At 43.0% G+C, this 16,793-nt stretch overlaps 1 protein-coding gene across 1 annotated transcript; it reads left to right on the top strand.

The window, feature by feature from the left end:
* Positions 1-6,437: 6,437 nt before the first annotated feature.
* LOC133452130 (uncharacterized) lies at positions 6,438-15,887 on the top strand. Its single transcript, XM_061731344.1, has 6 exons — positions 6,438-6,554; positions 8,466-8,537; positions 8,649-9,175; positions 12,409-12,484; positions 14,913-15,023; positions 15,100-15,887. The coding sequence occupies exons 3-6, from the start codon at positions 8,680-8,682 to the stop codon at positions 15,506-15,508; spliced, it is 1,092 nt and encodes a 363-aa protein (XP_061587328.1). The 5' UTR covers positions 6,438-6,554; positions 8,466-8,537; positions 8,649-8,679; the 3' UTR covers positions 15,509-15,887.
* The last annotated feature ends 906 nt before the right edge of the window (positions 15,888-16,793 follow it).

Below are 16,793 nucleotides of genomic sequence, written 5' to 3'. Positions count from 1 at the left end.
ATTTTTGAGTGTTGGACGAACAAAACCTCCGAAGAACAACCACATATCAACTTTTTTCACTGTGCCATTGTTTATTTACCAAGTCAAAACTGAGAAAAAAGGCAGTCTTAACTACCTCCTATCTGTGTTAACACAACGCCAAAAGAGAAAGACATCAATGGCCTTAGAGAAGCAGCTATTGCTATACAACAACCCAGAAAGGGTTATAAAACCAGTCCAGTCCTGAACCTGGTGGAGATGCTGTGATACTGGTATTAAATCATGGGTTTCTCGGTATTCATTTTTTTTTCTTTTTTACTTGTCTGCACACATATGAATGGTTAATACAATGCTGGTAAGAACTTAAAGGAGCTGTATGTAAGACCAATAATAAAACGAATCATAAAATGACCCCGATATGTCAACAGACATTTAAAAATCATGTTCATTTCAAATACTTATGTCACTGACAACAGCACTCAAGCCAGGATATTCCAGTTTAAAAAGAAGAGTTGCAGCCCTCAACTGATGTTTATGTTGTCATTTTTTGTTTTGGCCTGAAGCTCCACCCTCCACCTATCTCCCAATCACCAAGTCAGTATTGTTTCTGAAGCTCCACCCTCCACCTATCTCCCAATCACCAAGTCAGTATTGTTTCTGAAGCTCCACCCTCCACCTATCTCCCAATCACCAAGTCAGTATTGTTTCTGAAGCTCCACCCTCCACCTATCTCCCAATCACCAAATCAGAATTGTTTCTGAAGCTCCACCCTCCACCTATCTCCCAATCACCAAGTCACTATTGTTTCGGCATCCGGGTTGCCAGCTCGGCTCTAATTATCGCAGCCATGGCAGCCTACGTTCCTGCTGCATTCTGCAGCCTACCTGGCAACCTCTGGTCGGGGGGAGGAGGGGGAGGGTACACGCCGCTCAACAATATTTTGAAAGTGACTGCAGTACCAGTTTTGGACATTTCTTACAGACGGCTCCTTTAAGGCATATATGTGCATTGTTAATATATTTATCTCATTAATATATATACATATATATACGCATACATACGCATACACATACATATATATGTATGTATATATATGTATATATATACACATACAAACCCTGTTTTTTTTTTTTTTGTGGAAGGGGGAGGGGGTGACATTTGCTGCTAATCCAGGACGCGAGAACACACATGGAGGCACGTCGAGCACTGGAAATCTGCAAAAAGAAAAAAGAAAAACAGAACAGACACGAAACAGGCACGGAACAGGCAGAAACACAAGCAGCAACCGTTCCAGGTCTTGAGATCCAATCACAATCTGAGTTAAGCTACCGCAATTAACTAACCCCAAAAACTACAGAGCAAGCATGCAGGTGAACGAGCAATTTTAATAATTGCTCGGGGGTTCATGTTCTGGGTCTCTGGAAAGATCCTAGAGACAACTTCTGTTGTAATAGACGCTATATAAATAAAATTAAATTGAATTGAAATTGTCTACATATCACTCATGTTTTTGTCCCATATTGGCATGATAGACAGCAGGTCAATAGGGGGGACTACCGGCACTTATTTTTTCCCACTCAAAGCACTCAGTTTACTGGAGTCTGGACGTTTTTGAAACTGTACTCGTACTGCACTTCGATACAATCCAGTATGATTTAACAGTCTTTGTTAGTATGCAGTATGCCACTATAAAAACAACTACCGGTATGCTGAGGCATACTGCACAGATGTTTGTGTGTGTATGTGTGGTCTGAAAACTATTAAGTAGTGTTAGGGTTTTATCTGTAAGACCCCCCAGGTCTTCTGGCTCAGGTCTTCAGGTTCAGCTCTTCAGGTTCAGCTCTTCAGGTTCAGGTCTTCAGGTTCAGGTCTTCTGACTCAGGTCTTCAGGTTCAGGTCTTCAGGTTCAGGTCTTCAGGTTCAGGTCTTCTAACTCAGGTCTTCAGGTTCAGGTCTTCAGGTTCAGGTCTGCTCTGTGTCCCCAGAACCGGAACCAAACATGTAGAAGCAGCATTCAGCTTCTATGTTCCACAGATCTGGAACAAACTTCCAGAAATTATTTACAGACACAGAGACAGCTTTTTTCCCCCAAGCTATTGCTCTGAAGAGACTCACATACCCCTTTTACACCAAGCTGCTTCCAGGGCTGGTTCTGGGCTAGAGCCAGACTTAGCACCAGTTCTTTGGTTTTACACAGCCTAAGCACCGGCTCCTGGCTCTCAAAACTGGTGCTACACCAGCCCTCTTTGGTTGCTGGGCCAGGCGTAAGAACCGTTTCACGTCGGGGGCTGGGGGCGGGGCTGGGGACGGTGTTACTGAACAACCAAAGCAGAATAAACACGGAAGAGCGCCGTTTTTAAACAACGGAGCGTTGAAGACGGCGGTTAAGTTAGCAGACTCTTTTATTATTACATCCATTTATTTAATAATGGATGTAAAACAGAAGCAGCAGTGGTCTACGGTACAATCCATCAACAGTAACGTCGGCGGGCTCCATGCCCGCAGATGGAGCGGCAACCTCGCTGAAAAAAAAAAAAGCTGTTTTAATTTCAGCTGTAGCGCTGTTAATATGGCACTTTATTAAGTTTTAATATTTTTTTCAGGCTTAAAAGTAACCTTTAAGATCCCCAACCTGGGCTCAGTTTATCCAAATAACGCCTGTTAAGAAATTTGACTCGAGAGCCGGCAGCCCCGGGGTACAGCAGCTCCTCAGCCGGCTCAACCTGCGCCGTCTTCCCGGGGGAGAAGACTGCAGCTTTGTTGAGAATTACGCTGGATGAAATAAATCATTTAGGAAGATAAATGTTGGTTTAATAGATGAAATCTATCAGTTGTAGCTACGCCTGTTAAGAAATTGCGGCGTACGGCACGCGTCGCCGCGTACATCGACGCAAAGCCTACGGCGTAGATTACGTAACCTACGCCGTAAGCTCTGCGTTGGTTTAACGCGGAACCAGAACCGCGGGCTGGGAGCGGGCTGGGACGCGGGCTGGGACGCGGGCTGGGACGCGGGCTGGGACGCGGGCTGGGACGCGGGCTGGCAGGCGTCCCCGCGGGCCGGGAACCCGCCGATCGAGCGGCAGCCTCGCGTCCCAGGGCTGGAAAACGGAAGTTTTATTTTGGATGCTTACACTATTTTATATTCCACTCAGAAATTAAGATATTGTACAAAACACAAAAACTACCAGGGTCAAAATTATTAGCCCCCCACACCCTAATAGTCAATTGTGTATCCTTTTTGCTGTATTACTGCCTGCAGACGTTTGTTGTAGTTTACAACAAGTCTCTCACGCTTCATTTGAGGAATCCTGGCCCATTCTTCTTTGGCAAATCTCTCCAGTTCCTCTAGATTTGATGGGTGCCTGGCATGGACATGTTTCTTTAGGTCACCCCACAGATTTTCTATTGGATTTAAGTCAGGGCTTTGTGCAGGCCATTCAATGACATTCACTTTGGTCGTCTGGAGATAGTTCTTCACCAAGAGGGAGGTGTGTTTAGGATCCTTGTCATGTTGGAAGATGAAGTGACGTCTCAGACCCAGTTTCACAGCTGACTGCCTAAGATTCTCTTTCAAAATCAAAATTTTTCTTTATTCATGATTCCATCCACCTTGACAAGATTTCCTGTTCCAGATGCACTGAAGCATCCCCACAGCATAATACTCCCACCACCATGCTTCACTGTAGGGATGGTGTTCTTTGGGTTGAATGCCTGTCCTTTTTTTCTCCAAACGTAAGCAGTGTCCCTGTGGCCAAAGAGCTCTAGTTTAGTCTCGTCAGACCATAAGACACGCTTCCAGTATGAATAATCTTTCTCCACGTTGTTTCGAGCATACTGAAGTCTGGCTTGAAGGTGCCTCATCCTCAAAAGTGGGGTTTTTCTTGGTCTGCACCCTCGTAGGTCATTCCTGTGCAGAGCTCTAGTTATGGTCTTCTTCGAGACAATGATTCCTGATGTGGTCAAGTCATTTGCCAGCGCCTTGGAAGTTAATCTGGGGTCTCTAGACACGTCTCTCACCAGTCTCTCTGAAATCTTTCTCTTTCTACCTCTGCCAGGCTTGTTCTGCACTGTGTTGCTGTCTTTGGAGCGTTGAATGATGCCTCTCACTCCAGTCCTTGACACCTGGAAATGATTGGATATCTTCATATATCCCTCCCCTGCTTTGTGGGCATCTATAATTCTTATTCTGCGGTCCACACTGATCTCCTTTGTTTTTGGCATATTGCTTCCACAACTGCCAGCTCCATAATGAGGCTTTTATACCATGTTTTGGCTTGAGTTAATTAACTTAACTGAATTGAGTGCAATCACCTGTTTGACCTGATTACCTTTATGCACATCACCTGTGAAGGTTAAGCACATCACTGCATAAAAGTGGCTTGTGTGACTCAACTGTATGTTAACAAGAGCTGTCATTTTTCTATTGCCTATTTACTGTAGAGTGAGCGAAAATAACCGAGTCAAATTTCATGTCTTGTCTGACCTGACTTGGCCAAATAAACATGATTCTGATTCTGATTCTGATTAAACCCTTCTGACTTTAAATTTAAATGTTGTAAATGTCAGTATCAAACTGTAACTCCAGCTTAGGTGTAACTTTTCTCTCTTTTTTTCTCTTCATTTTTCATGTTTTCATGAAGGCAGCTTGATGCTTTACTGCAGGGGTCTTCAACCTTTTTTGGCCCAGGGACCCTTGGATGAGAGAAAAACCGAGCAGGGACCCCGGTTGTAATTCTGATTTTTTCCCTTTTTTTTCAATGTGTCACGTTTTAAGCCTGGCTTATAATAACTTTTGAATGTGTTTTATTCTGCTTATATCACCTTATTAACCAATTCCTGACTGGGTTATTAGCTACATGTGTTTATGGTTGATGAAACTTTGGCCTGGTCAGACGTGGACGGAGTAACGTTAGGCCGAGCTGTAACGTTACAATCTCCAGCTTTAGGCTTTGTTATTGTCACAAATGTATCCTTCAGGTCTAACTAGTGTTAAATATGAAATAGCCAAGTAAATTTCGCAACGGATTTTCTTCTCTTAAACAGCTAGCTAGCTCATTTTTCCGCTCTAAAGTTGACATTAGTCACATGACTCAGGTCGTGGGAATCATTTAGATTTAGATAGAGTTGTAGACTAAATAGTTATTGTCAAAAGTAGATTATTATCGCCTGTTAATGGAGTTTTCTCAATCATGTATATATATATATATATATATTTCTCTCTGTGTGGAGTTTGCATGTTCTCCCCGTGCTTGCGTGGGTTCTCTCCGGGTACTCCGGCTTCCTCCCACAGTCCAAAAACATGCATGGTAGGTTAATTGGTGATTCTAAATTGCCCGTAGGTGTGAGTGTGCATGGTTTGTGTGTTTATATGTGGCCCTGTGATGGACTGGTGACCTGTCCAGGGTGTAACTCCTGCCTCTCACCTGAAATTAGCTGGGATAGGCTCTAGCAGACCCCCGTGACCCTGCAAAGGATAAAGCGGGTATAGATAATGGATGGATGGATGGATATATACTCAGTTCAGTATACAATACTCGAGTTGAGCGGGGATGAGGGGGGATGAGGGGGGATGAGGGGGGATGGCATCCCCCCCTGAAATAAAAACGGTCCAAATCATCCCCCCTGTAAAACTGCCATCCCCCCTTTCCATCCCTTATGTCATTTCATCAATGAATGTGGTTTTACTGCTATTTCAACATTTAGAGTCATCACCAGAAAAATAACACCAGAAAAATAACTTATTTGACAATTTTCACCTGTTTCAAGTAAATTTTCACTTGAAATAAGTTGAAAAATCTGCCAGTGGGACAAGATTTATCTTCTCATTACAAGCAAAAAAATCTTGTTCCACTGGCAGATTTTTCTACTTATTTCAAGTGAAAATCTACTTGAAACAGGGGAAAATTGTTGTTTTTTCCAGTGATGAGTCTTGTTTTTAGTGTAATGATATTTTATTTTTACTAAAATGAGACATTTTAACTAGAAATAAGACAAATATTCTTGTTAAGATTGTGAGTTTTTGCAGTGATCCATGTTACTTATCCTGTGAAGGACAGAGTCATATTGATAAGTTCAGAAAAGTGTTTTTTATTGTTGTGTTTTGATGTATTTGATGTAAGCCCAGTGGATATTTAAAGCTTACAGAAGGCTGCATTTAACTGCTGCTATGTTATTCCTGCAGTATTTCTGCAGGTGTTTTGGTCACTGCTATTATTTGTAATATATTATATTATTTGTAATCAGCACAAATTATCTGTCCCCATATGATCAAATCCACCATCCCCCCTGATTTTTTATAAGAGTATAAGAGTACTGTATATATATATATGTATATATATACATATATATATATAAATATATATTTACCAGTACAAGTGTACCAGTAAACTGTGTTGGGACTGGTCCCAATCAGAAGCTTCGCCGTCATGACGTCATGACTCTACAGGTGGATCCTTCGAGCGCGCTCCCGCCCGACTCTCTCCCGCGGAACCGCAGCCTTCGCCCGGCAGAGACCTCGTCCGCCTCCCCGCTGTCCTCGCTGGAAACTGTCCTTTCTGCGCGGGACAAGCCCACACGTAAGCGCAGTGCCCCCCCCCCCCCCCCCCCCCAAAAAAAACAAAACAAAAACAAAAGTTTGTGTCGGCCGCGGCACGTGGCCGCGGGAGCACGCTGAGTGCGCGGAGGTCACGTGGTCTGGTCGGTCACGTGGTCTGTTCTCCGCGGGAACAGCTTCCGTCAACACCGCTGCTCGTTTCAGCTCAGCCCAACTACAGACGAAGATAACGTTGGTTGTACAAAAAGGAAAGACCAAAAAATGGATCTTCCCAGCTCTCTGAGGTGTTAAATCCGTCGTTCCCTTTCTGAGGGCTTAATGAACTTACAATACAGTTAATGTGTTTTTACTTTTTACCGTGACTGGATGTCTCATCCAGGGTCGCCATCCGTCCCTTAAAATACGGAATCTTTACGTAATTTGTTAATTTTGTTAAAAGTTGCGTTCCGTATTGAACCAATACGGACATATATTATGCTCTTATTTATTGATGTCATCATCTACAGGTGAAGGTTGAAAAATTTGAATACAGGACTGTCTCAGAAAATTTGAATATTGTGATAAAGTCCTTTATTTTCTGTAATGCAAAAATGTCATATATTCTGGATTCATGACAAATCAACTGAAATATTGCAAGCCTTTTATTATTTTAATATTGCTGATCATGGTTTACAGCTTAAGAAAACTCAAATATCCTATCTCAAAAAATTAGAATATTCTGGGAATCTTAAACTGTAAGCCATAATCAGCAATATTAAAATAATAAAAGGCTTGCAATATTTCAGTTGATTTGTAATGAATCCAGAATGTATGACATTTTTGTGTTTTTAATTGCATTACAGAAAATAAAGAACTTTATCACAATATTCTAATTTTCGGAGACATCAAGGATGTTGCATTTGTAATGTATGTAATGTATTAGTTTCGCCTTTTAAGTTGAATTATTGAAATAAATTAACTTTTACACCATATTCTAATTGTACGACCATCACCTGTAGCTTTTTCTACATCCTGGCTGATGTGGACGTACATAGGAGGTTATTTCAGTTGCTAGTAGGTTGGCTGTTTGTACAGTCATGCAGGTTCAATGTTATTAAAGCACTTTAAATTTTAAATCAAGGCATTTAGTTTTTTCATATAAAATAAATACTGTTAGTGTGGCTCCGTCTAATTCCCGGTAAAAGCACACTAAGCTATGGTTCCGAGCATGTAGTTGACGCGTACTTCAAATAAAACGTCACAGTCCGTGTTCTTTTCTTTCAAAAGTTTAGTGAAAAACTTTTCTTTCAACAACAAAAACAAAAAACTGTTTGATTCTATGAAAAACAATATTCTCGTGTAAGCATGGTCAAAAACTAGTGTGCTCTCTCGGTTACATAGCGTCACAAAAAAAAGAATAATACATGTACATCACGTGACATGCATGCAACCAATGAGAAAGCTGCAGTTATTAATATTATTAGGCAAACCCCTTGCAAACTAATATTAAACTGCATATTAGTCAAAATACCGGTACACTTAATCAAATATTCTAAAATCAAAATTAGTAATCACCTTCTATACATGACAAATGCTCTAACAAATAAATTTCTATGCATTTTAGAAGTTTTGGGAATGTCCCTTTTTTTGGCGCGTGTGCTGCTGAAATCGGGTCGTCCCTTATTTCTATTTCTGAAAGGTGGAAACCCTAGCATCTGAAGTTTGCTTGTGATTGGGACCTCCGTCTGATCTGTCCAGATCCAGCCGGGTCCACGCAGGATTCCGTTTCTATCATAGCAGCTCGTGTCATGTCTTCATAGTAAATGACTCCGTTTTAATTAGTTCAGTTTAATACGTTTACGAAAACAGACAACAAAAAAAAGTGCATTTGTCAGAAGCAGCCTGCTGCGTTCACTGTTTACTTCTTCATGCATCCATTCTTCTGACCCTCCAGGTCTGCGGCTGGTTGCCGACCAGTGGACTGGGATTGGGACTGTCAGTCGTTTGTCAGCGTTGAATACAGCAGGTGAGTGATGGGAACTCAGGAAACATGAATTACAGATTTTTGCAAGCTGGCGAGACGTCCGAGAGGACAAAGAAGTGCTCACTGAGGAGGTGTCTGTGCTGCTGTGTGCAGGTCATATTCTCTGCAGTGGAGGATTACACAGATGTCTCCCCAGCGCTCCTCCGAACGTTTAAAGGCCTCCAAGAGGAGGGGCCAGAAAAAACCTAACATAATGTTTGACATTGACGAGGACAAATGCGACATCCTTGATGTCATCGAAAGCCTTTCTGAAGAGGATCCCTCCTCCCCACGATCAGGTCCCTCCTCCTCCCAGCCAGGTCCTTCCTCCCCACGATCAGGTCCCTCCTCCTCCCAACCAGGTCCCTCCTCCTCCCAACCAGGTCCTTCCTCCCCACGATCAGGTCCCTCCTCCCCACAACCAGGTCCTTCCTCCCCACGATCAGGTCCCTCCTCCTCCCAACCAGGTCCTTCCTCCCCACAATCAGGTCCCTCCTCCCCTCGACCACGTCCCCGCTCCTCACGACCCGCCACCTCCAAGAAACCGAAGCGTTCTCAGCGTCTGTGTGCAAACTGTCGAAAGCTTTATCGGAATGCAAAGAGAGCCAAAAAACCCCTCCCAGACAAGCTCCTAGACACCGGTGGGTTTCCTTTTTTTGCACATAAATTCATTAGTAATGCATGCTGCAAAGAGAAGATGAATGCACCGACAGTCCTTGCAGAGGAGTCTCTTGTATGAGAGTCTGTACCGCTTGTTTTGGCAGAGGGAATGTGACCACTTACTTTTTAACTTCTCAACTACCAACTGTTTGTGTAAAGTAGTAGGAAAAGTAAATGGGTGACTGCACCATCTCGCGAAAAATCTCCACCTCGATTGAAGCAAATAGAAAATAATAATAATGCACAATATGAGCACACTTGAAGGTACAGAAGAGTATTAGGGCCATTATTGTGCACTTCGAGAAAAAAGTCTATGTCGAGATTAATGATGAAATACAATTTTGAGAAAAAAGTTGAAATGTCAATAATAATGTTGGAAGTACAGTTTCGAGAAAAAAGTCAAAATGTCGAGAGTAATGTTGAAATACAATTTCAAGAATAAAGTCGAAATTTCGGTAAATAAAGTAGAAATTTCACCTTTTTTCTCAACATTTCAACTTTATTCATGAAATTGTACTTCATTATTCTCAACATTTTTACCTTTTTTCTCGACATTTCAACTTTTTTCTCGACATTGTGACTTTTTTCTCGAAGTGCATAATGAAAAAAAAATCTTCCTCTAAAATATTATGGCACAGGCATATTTTGGATTTCATGCTAATCCTGCTGGGATTCTCTCAGACATTAGCTGAAATGGTGCAGGGGCTGTGAAACGTCATGTTGGTACGAGGACAAGACTAGTGCTGTGTTGAAAAAATCGCTTTTTCAATTTTAAATCAATTCTCATATTAATTCCTAAAAAAACGATTCGTATGTCAAATTTTTTTTTTTTCATGATTACATTTTCACCCGATGAACTTACGTCATTTAATTCACACATGCACTGTTGAGCTGTTGCAATTTCTTTCTTTTTTTGCACTTTAAATGGATATTGAAAGGCATATTTGAGTTATTTATTACTTAGTTATTTATTTCATACAAATAACTTTAGGATATTTTTTTTGTTTTTGCCCAAAAAAGAATGTTTTGTTGGACACCAGAATAACTGGTGCCATGTTCTTGCCTTTAAATATGTTTAAAAGTATGAAAACCTTAAAGTTTTCAGTTATAATAGCATAAATTGTCTATATTTCATTGCTTTATATACTTTGTTGGGGTTAAATTTGCATACAATGCTAAAAACCAACTTCTCAAAAATTAAAAACCGAAAAAAACACAGAAAATGGGGAAAAAATTTAAATTATTTCATGCGTCTCTGTTTCCTCCCTGGATCTGTTTGATAATTCTGCCCCTCAGATCTTTCTGAAAGCAGTTCTATCAGCATTCTGGGAGGTACGATTCTGAATCGTAAGAATCGGTATCGAATCAATGCTTTACATTTGAATGGATACCCAGCCCTAGACCAGACGCCACGTGTTGCAGTCCGTCTCCTCCATGATTAGTAAATACCATAATACCGCTGTGCATGGAAATGAGTGTTTCTGGCATTGTGCACGTCTCCGCGGAAACGCTGTCATCAAAGCTAAAGTTGATGGAAGTGTCAGTTAATGACTTATTGTTGTTGAGCAGCCATGTCTACCAGCGTATTTACAGTTGCCGTATCACATAAATGACACTGTTGAGGGTCTGGAGGGAGGAAAAACCACCAATTACAAGGCTGTCGGTGTGTAAACATTTAGATTTTTGTTGTCAAATGTATTTCTGTTGCAAAGAAATACACTTAAAGGGGACCTATTATGAAAAACAAATTTTTTCTTGTTTTAACATATATAAAGTGGTCTCCCCTCACCCTGCCAACTCAGAGAAGATGAAATCCCATGAATTTCTGCAGGGTCTGTTCCCCCCGCCCGGAGGATCCTTCCAGTGTCATGTGATTTCTACGGGCCGTTCTGAATCTGCTCCCGTTGTTACGTAACGACGGGAGCAGATTTCCATAGGTCGGCCTCCGCTGCTGAAACCACGCCCACCACTCTCTCCGCCGGCCGGAGCTTCCAGCATTGTTTGGAAGCGGTGAATCATGTGGCTGTTTCCACAGCGAGGGACAGTAATAATGAGGTTTTGCATCGACATTTACCCTGATAAAAGGATGAGTTCCAACAGCACACGAGTCAGTGGTAAGTGACATTATTTTTTATGTTATTTATATTTGTCTATGAGTATTTAGCTTAGGTCCGGATCTGCTCACGGACCGGACCGGTGAGGAGCCCCGGGCCCCGGGCCCCGGCGGCTCCAGTGTTCTATTAGTACCGTAATACATTTTTTTGTGTTTATGGTTTCAGATCTTCCAAGCACCTGAAGCTGTTCAACGACACCTTCAGAAGACGCACGGTCCTTCCTTGAGCCAGCAATAGTGCATAAATGTTATTTATATACAACTTATGTTTTATTTTTTTAACAATAAAGTTGCCATTTGTGAGCATTCAGTGTTGTGATTTCTTGTAACATATGAAATGATGAGGGATCGGAGTAAATAACTGTAGTGTAACTGTTTAGAATTAAATTAAATCTTCCTGTGTGAAGACGAGGTGACTAAATGTTGATTTATGGTTCTGCGTTTCACCAACGCAGAGCCTACGGCGTAGGGTACGCGTCGATTTAACGCAGAACCGTAAATCAGGCTTTAAGATCCCAGGGAGTCGTTTTTACACCGTGTAACTGAATGAGAGCGTCCGACTATCGCGTCGAGCTGCGTGACATCGGACGCTCTCTGTCCACACTGAAACCGTTAAACTCTCTCTGTCCACACTGAAACCGTTAAACTCACGGCCAGTTAGGACAGTCAATACAAAATAAAGCAATGGAATTGATTTTGTCGCAGAAGCTTCTCGCATGGGACACGCAGCCGGCTGCTCTTGCCAGAGCAAGGGTTTGTTCCCTCCTTCATTCAGGCAGCCAATCAGCACAGAGCCTCATTATCATAGCCCCGCCCCCTCAGAATCCCTCACAGAGAAGGAGGTTAGAAACGGTAAAACTAGAGACATGGCCCTGAGGCTGAATTTCTAATTTATGTAGAAAAAACAAGCTTTAGATTGTTTTTAAGACATTCAACGCCTGTTTAAAATATACATTAAATGCCATAATAGGTCCCCTTTAAACAGGAATGCTCTGTGCAAACTTCATATACTTTACTGTATTCCAATAACCTCAATACACCAAAACAATTCCAGAACAATATTAGACGCAGCCTCTGATGACATCTTGGTTTCCTCTGCAGATCCGGAGTCCCTGACCTGTGACCAGTGGATGCTGGTGCGGAGGACGAGGAACACGATGCTCCCCGTTATCTCATGGTACGGCCGGCTCTGCATGATCGGTGTTTATGGCTGTCGTTTTTGTAGTTTTATTTGGATCCCCATTAGCTACAGCAAAACTGCAGCTATTCTTCCTGGGTTCTGACACATAATGCACAGTACATTACAACAACAAATTAAAAGCAAACCTAAAGAGGTAACAACTTGTGCTTTTTATTATTTTACCTCTTTTCTTATCATTTTATTTCATTTTATTTGTTATTTAAGCGTACTCTTAAATTAAATACTCATGATTTTTGAAAACCGCGCAAAGTTATGGATAAGCCCTGAATGCAGGAATTGTGACGTAGAATTGTCAAATTGGTTTAATTCACCGCACGAATCGGCACAGGTTACTTTTGTAATACTGTATTTGACCTGGTCTTTGTACGTTTTTAAAAAAAAAATATTTTTATCCCGGTTTTTTCCCCATTTTATCACCCAGTGCTCAGTCCTGAGCATTGCCGTCCTCTACCAACCCCGGGAGGGCCCTGCACTGAGCTCAGGTCTCCTCCTTAACCTGAGCAGCAGCAGCTTCTTTTCACCAGACAGGGTGGGGTTTCTCTGGCCGGACGTAGCGCGTAGAAGGATCACGTTATTCCGGCCAGATCCTCCCCACCCCATCTGTTCCCCGGTTGGCCAGAGGGGGCAGTAGAGCCAGGACTGTTGCATGTTTTTGTGAGGGTAGCTCCCATTGCTACCCAAGGGAACACGGGGAGAACATGCAAACTCCACACAGAAAGATCCTTTCACCAACCCCACCCAGGGTGTGGTGCTGAAGTCATGGGCGCTTTTTGGCGTCTAGCGTCGCCACGGTAACACTTTTGAAAGAGAAAAGTAATGCGTGGTGTCGCAGAATGGAGACGAACATTTTGCTGTACAACACACCTGGGTGCACGTTACGGTTCAGGCTCTGAAGCGGCTGAAGAAATGGCATTAATTTCGCCAAAATGACGAGGATTAATTCAAAATGGCCGACTTCCTGTTCGGTTTCGGCCATGGCGCCAAGAGACTTTTCTTTAAGTTGTGACATGATACAGGTGTGTACCGATTTTCGTGCATGTACGTCAAACCGTATTGTGGGGCTTGAGGCACAAAGTTTTTTCTGTCTGAACCAATCAGATGAAGGGTGGGCGCTCTTTTTGGCGTCTAGCGTCGCCACGGTAACGCTTTTGAAAGAGAAAAGTAATGTGTGTTGTCGCAGGATGGAGACGCACATTTTGAAGTATTAACACATCTGGGTGCACGTTACGGTTCGGGCTTTGAAGCGGCTGAAGAAATGGCATAAATTTGGCCAAAATGACACGATTAATTCAAAATGAACGACTTCCTGTTCAGTTTCGGCCATGCCGCCAAGAGACTTTTCTTTAAGTTATGCCATGATACAGGTGTGTACCGATTTTCGTGCATGTACGTCAAACCCTATTGTGGGGCTTGAGGCACAAAGTTTTCTAGGGGGCGCTGTTGAGCCATTTTGCCACGCCCATTATTGCAAACCATTAAATATCACATTTTTCGCCAGGCCTGACTTGCGTGCAAAATTTGGTGACTTTTGGGAACGTTTAGGGGGGCAAAAAGGCCCTCGTTTCGTCAGAAGAAAGAATAGAAATTCCTACAGATACAATAGGGCCTTCGCACTGTAAGTGCTCGGGCCCCTTTTAATAATAATAATCAATTTTATTTATAGAGCGCTCTTAAAAGATCTCAAAGGCGCTTCACAGACACAAAGATAAAACATCGAGATGAAGAACATTTTAATTAAAATCTGCAGGATAAAAAAGATAAGGGATAAGATAAAGGATAAGAAACAATTCATGCATTAAAAGCTGTTCTGAAGAGGTAAGTCTGGCAGTGTGGAGGAGCCACTCAGGTGATGGGTCACAGGTGTGTCCCATCAACCTTTCCACCCTGCCTGCCTTTATAAGGCGTGGCTGCAAAGCAGCAGGGGGGCTGTGAAGGAGCTGAAGCATGTGTGTCCTGAGTGTTGGGTGGAATAAAGAGTTTCTGCACGAGAACCCCGTGTCCTCTCTGTCCTGTCGGGCCCCGTAGCACTCGCCCTGCTACAGTAATTAAGACCTGGAAACAGGCGTTGTAGCGTAGAATTGTCAAATTGGTTTAATTCACCGTACGAATTGTTACAGGTTACTTTTGTAATACTGTATTTGACCCGGTCTTTGTACGTTTTGACCATATAGAAACGTAATTCTTGCCATTGTAAGAATGACATGTACCTGCTGGATCTACTGCCCTTACTTTTTAACAACTTGTGCTTTCTATTATTTTACCTCTTTTCTTATAATTTTATTTCATTTCATTTGTTATTTACTGTTTAATTGTGTCTTGCTGCTTTTAATGTTGATGTAAGGCACTTTGAATGACCTTGTGTTGAATTGTGCTATAGAAATAACCTTGCCTTGTGTGTTTCCAGGAGGCGTTTGAGCTGGGCACCGCTGGACGAAGCGTCCGTGAGGCTGAGGCAGCAGCGCGGGGCGGCGGGGCCGTCGCCAGGCTGCGACAGGCCGTCGGTGTTCCTCCAGAGGTGCCGAAGCGTCTCAGGTTAGCGTCCGGTCCGCTTCTCCTCCTCAGCCGACCCACGTCCTGCGCTGTCGTTTCAGGAACCTTCGTCAGTCCGTCAGCGTGCAGGTGAAGAACCAGGGGAAGAGGCTCAACCGGAAGAGAGGGAGAAGTGAGCCCCAGTCCTCCCGCGTTGCCAAGCAACGGCGTCTTCAAAGCAGCCCCGGCGTCAGCTGCGCGGGCGACGGGCCCCAGCGCCCGGGCGTCAGCTGCGCGGGCGACGGGCCCCAGCGCCCGGGCGTCAGCTGCGCGGGCGACGGGCCCCAGCGCCCGGGCGTCAGCTGCGCGGGCGACGGGCCGAGCAGCCCAGGAACCAGGAGGCGGGAGGACCCGCGTCCCGCCGAGCCCAGACAGGTCCGGGTCCTGCGGGGGCCAAAGAAGGCGCTACGGTTCCAACAGCGGTTCAGGAAGATGCAAGGCAACAGCAGCATTGTCAAGGAAGCGCCTTGAAGCGCTGATTGTGGCGTGTCCTCCAGCGGACAAAACCGGCCTGCGCCGGCTTTTAGTTGGGATGTTCTGGTGGTGTTTGTCGTCCTCCAGCCCGGATTACATTCCGTTGGGAAAAAAAAGTGCCTGGAGCCTTTTTCCATGCACACTTTTTTGCATGCGCTTTAATTTTTGCTCATTTTTGTTTTTCGTAAGCTGTTAATACATACTGTATACTAACTTAATACTTACTGTATGGCTGGTTCCAGCAGTTGCCCAGGTTTTCTGGATGTTTCTGTGTTTGTGTTTTATTGTGTTTGTGTCAAACACAGTTTGCAATGTTTAGTGTTTCTCTCTACGAGATTTCCACGATTGTTCCACGATTCCATTGAGAATGGAATAAAAGGCATTTGTTCATTGTTTTCTTTTTGTGATCATTTTTTTATGGTAACAAGATGATCATAGTACTATCTTAAATGGCATAGAGAATGGAAGCAGTACAGTTGGAGATTCTCCCTTTTTTTTTATGCTAAAAAAACAAAACAAACTAAAAAACAAAACAAACAGCCAAAACAAGGCAAATTTATTTGTATAGCACAATTCAACACAAGGTAATTTAAAGTGCTTTACATCAACGTTAAAAGCGGCAAGACACAATTAAACAGTAAATCACAAATCAAATGAAATAAAATGATAAAAGAGGTAAAATAATAAGAAGCACAAGTTGTTAAAAAGTAAGGGCAGTAGATCCAGCAGGTACATCTCATTCTTACAATGGCAAGAATTACGTTTATGGTCAAAATGTACAAAGACCGGGTCAAATACAGTATTACAAAACAAAACAAGATGAACAATTCATGACTACCCCAACCCTTCCCCCTACATTTGTTCATTGCTGAAGTTTGTCTGCAAAGATCAGCGCTGCATAAATCTGAGTTGATGCTTCACAAGGGAAAGAATGGGCCCCCGAGGGAAACAGAAAGCTGCTGTGATGGTCTGGTCACACGCCTTCCTTCTCCGGGGGGAAAGGGAACCAGCAAACTGATGGCAACCTGAGACTAAAACATCTATGAATGTCCTCAAGGTAAAATAGCTTCTGTGTGGGCAAGATTCATTCGCAGTGTTTTCGTTGGAATTGAACCGGTTGGAAGACTATTTCCTTTTCAAATGCTTTTTTTTAATACATGTTGCAACAAAAAATAAAGTGCATAATGTAAAGATTAACAAATGGAAAGCTCTATGTGGCATTAATACGTCTTTAAATTGGACAACAGCACATCTCTGTCTGGAATATGTTTAAGTCCAGAGG

Source organism: Cololabis saira, chromosome 10 (genome assembly GCF_033807715.1).
Source record: "Cololabis saira isolate AMF1-May2022 chromosome 10, fColSai1.1, whole genome shotgun sequence".
NCBI lineage: Eukaryota > Metazoa > Chordata > Actinopteri > Beloniformes > Belonidae > Cololabis > Cololabis saira.
The sequence above is the reverse complement of the archived record's forward strand: the minus strand, read 5'-3'. Positions and strand labels throughout refer to the sequence as shown.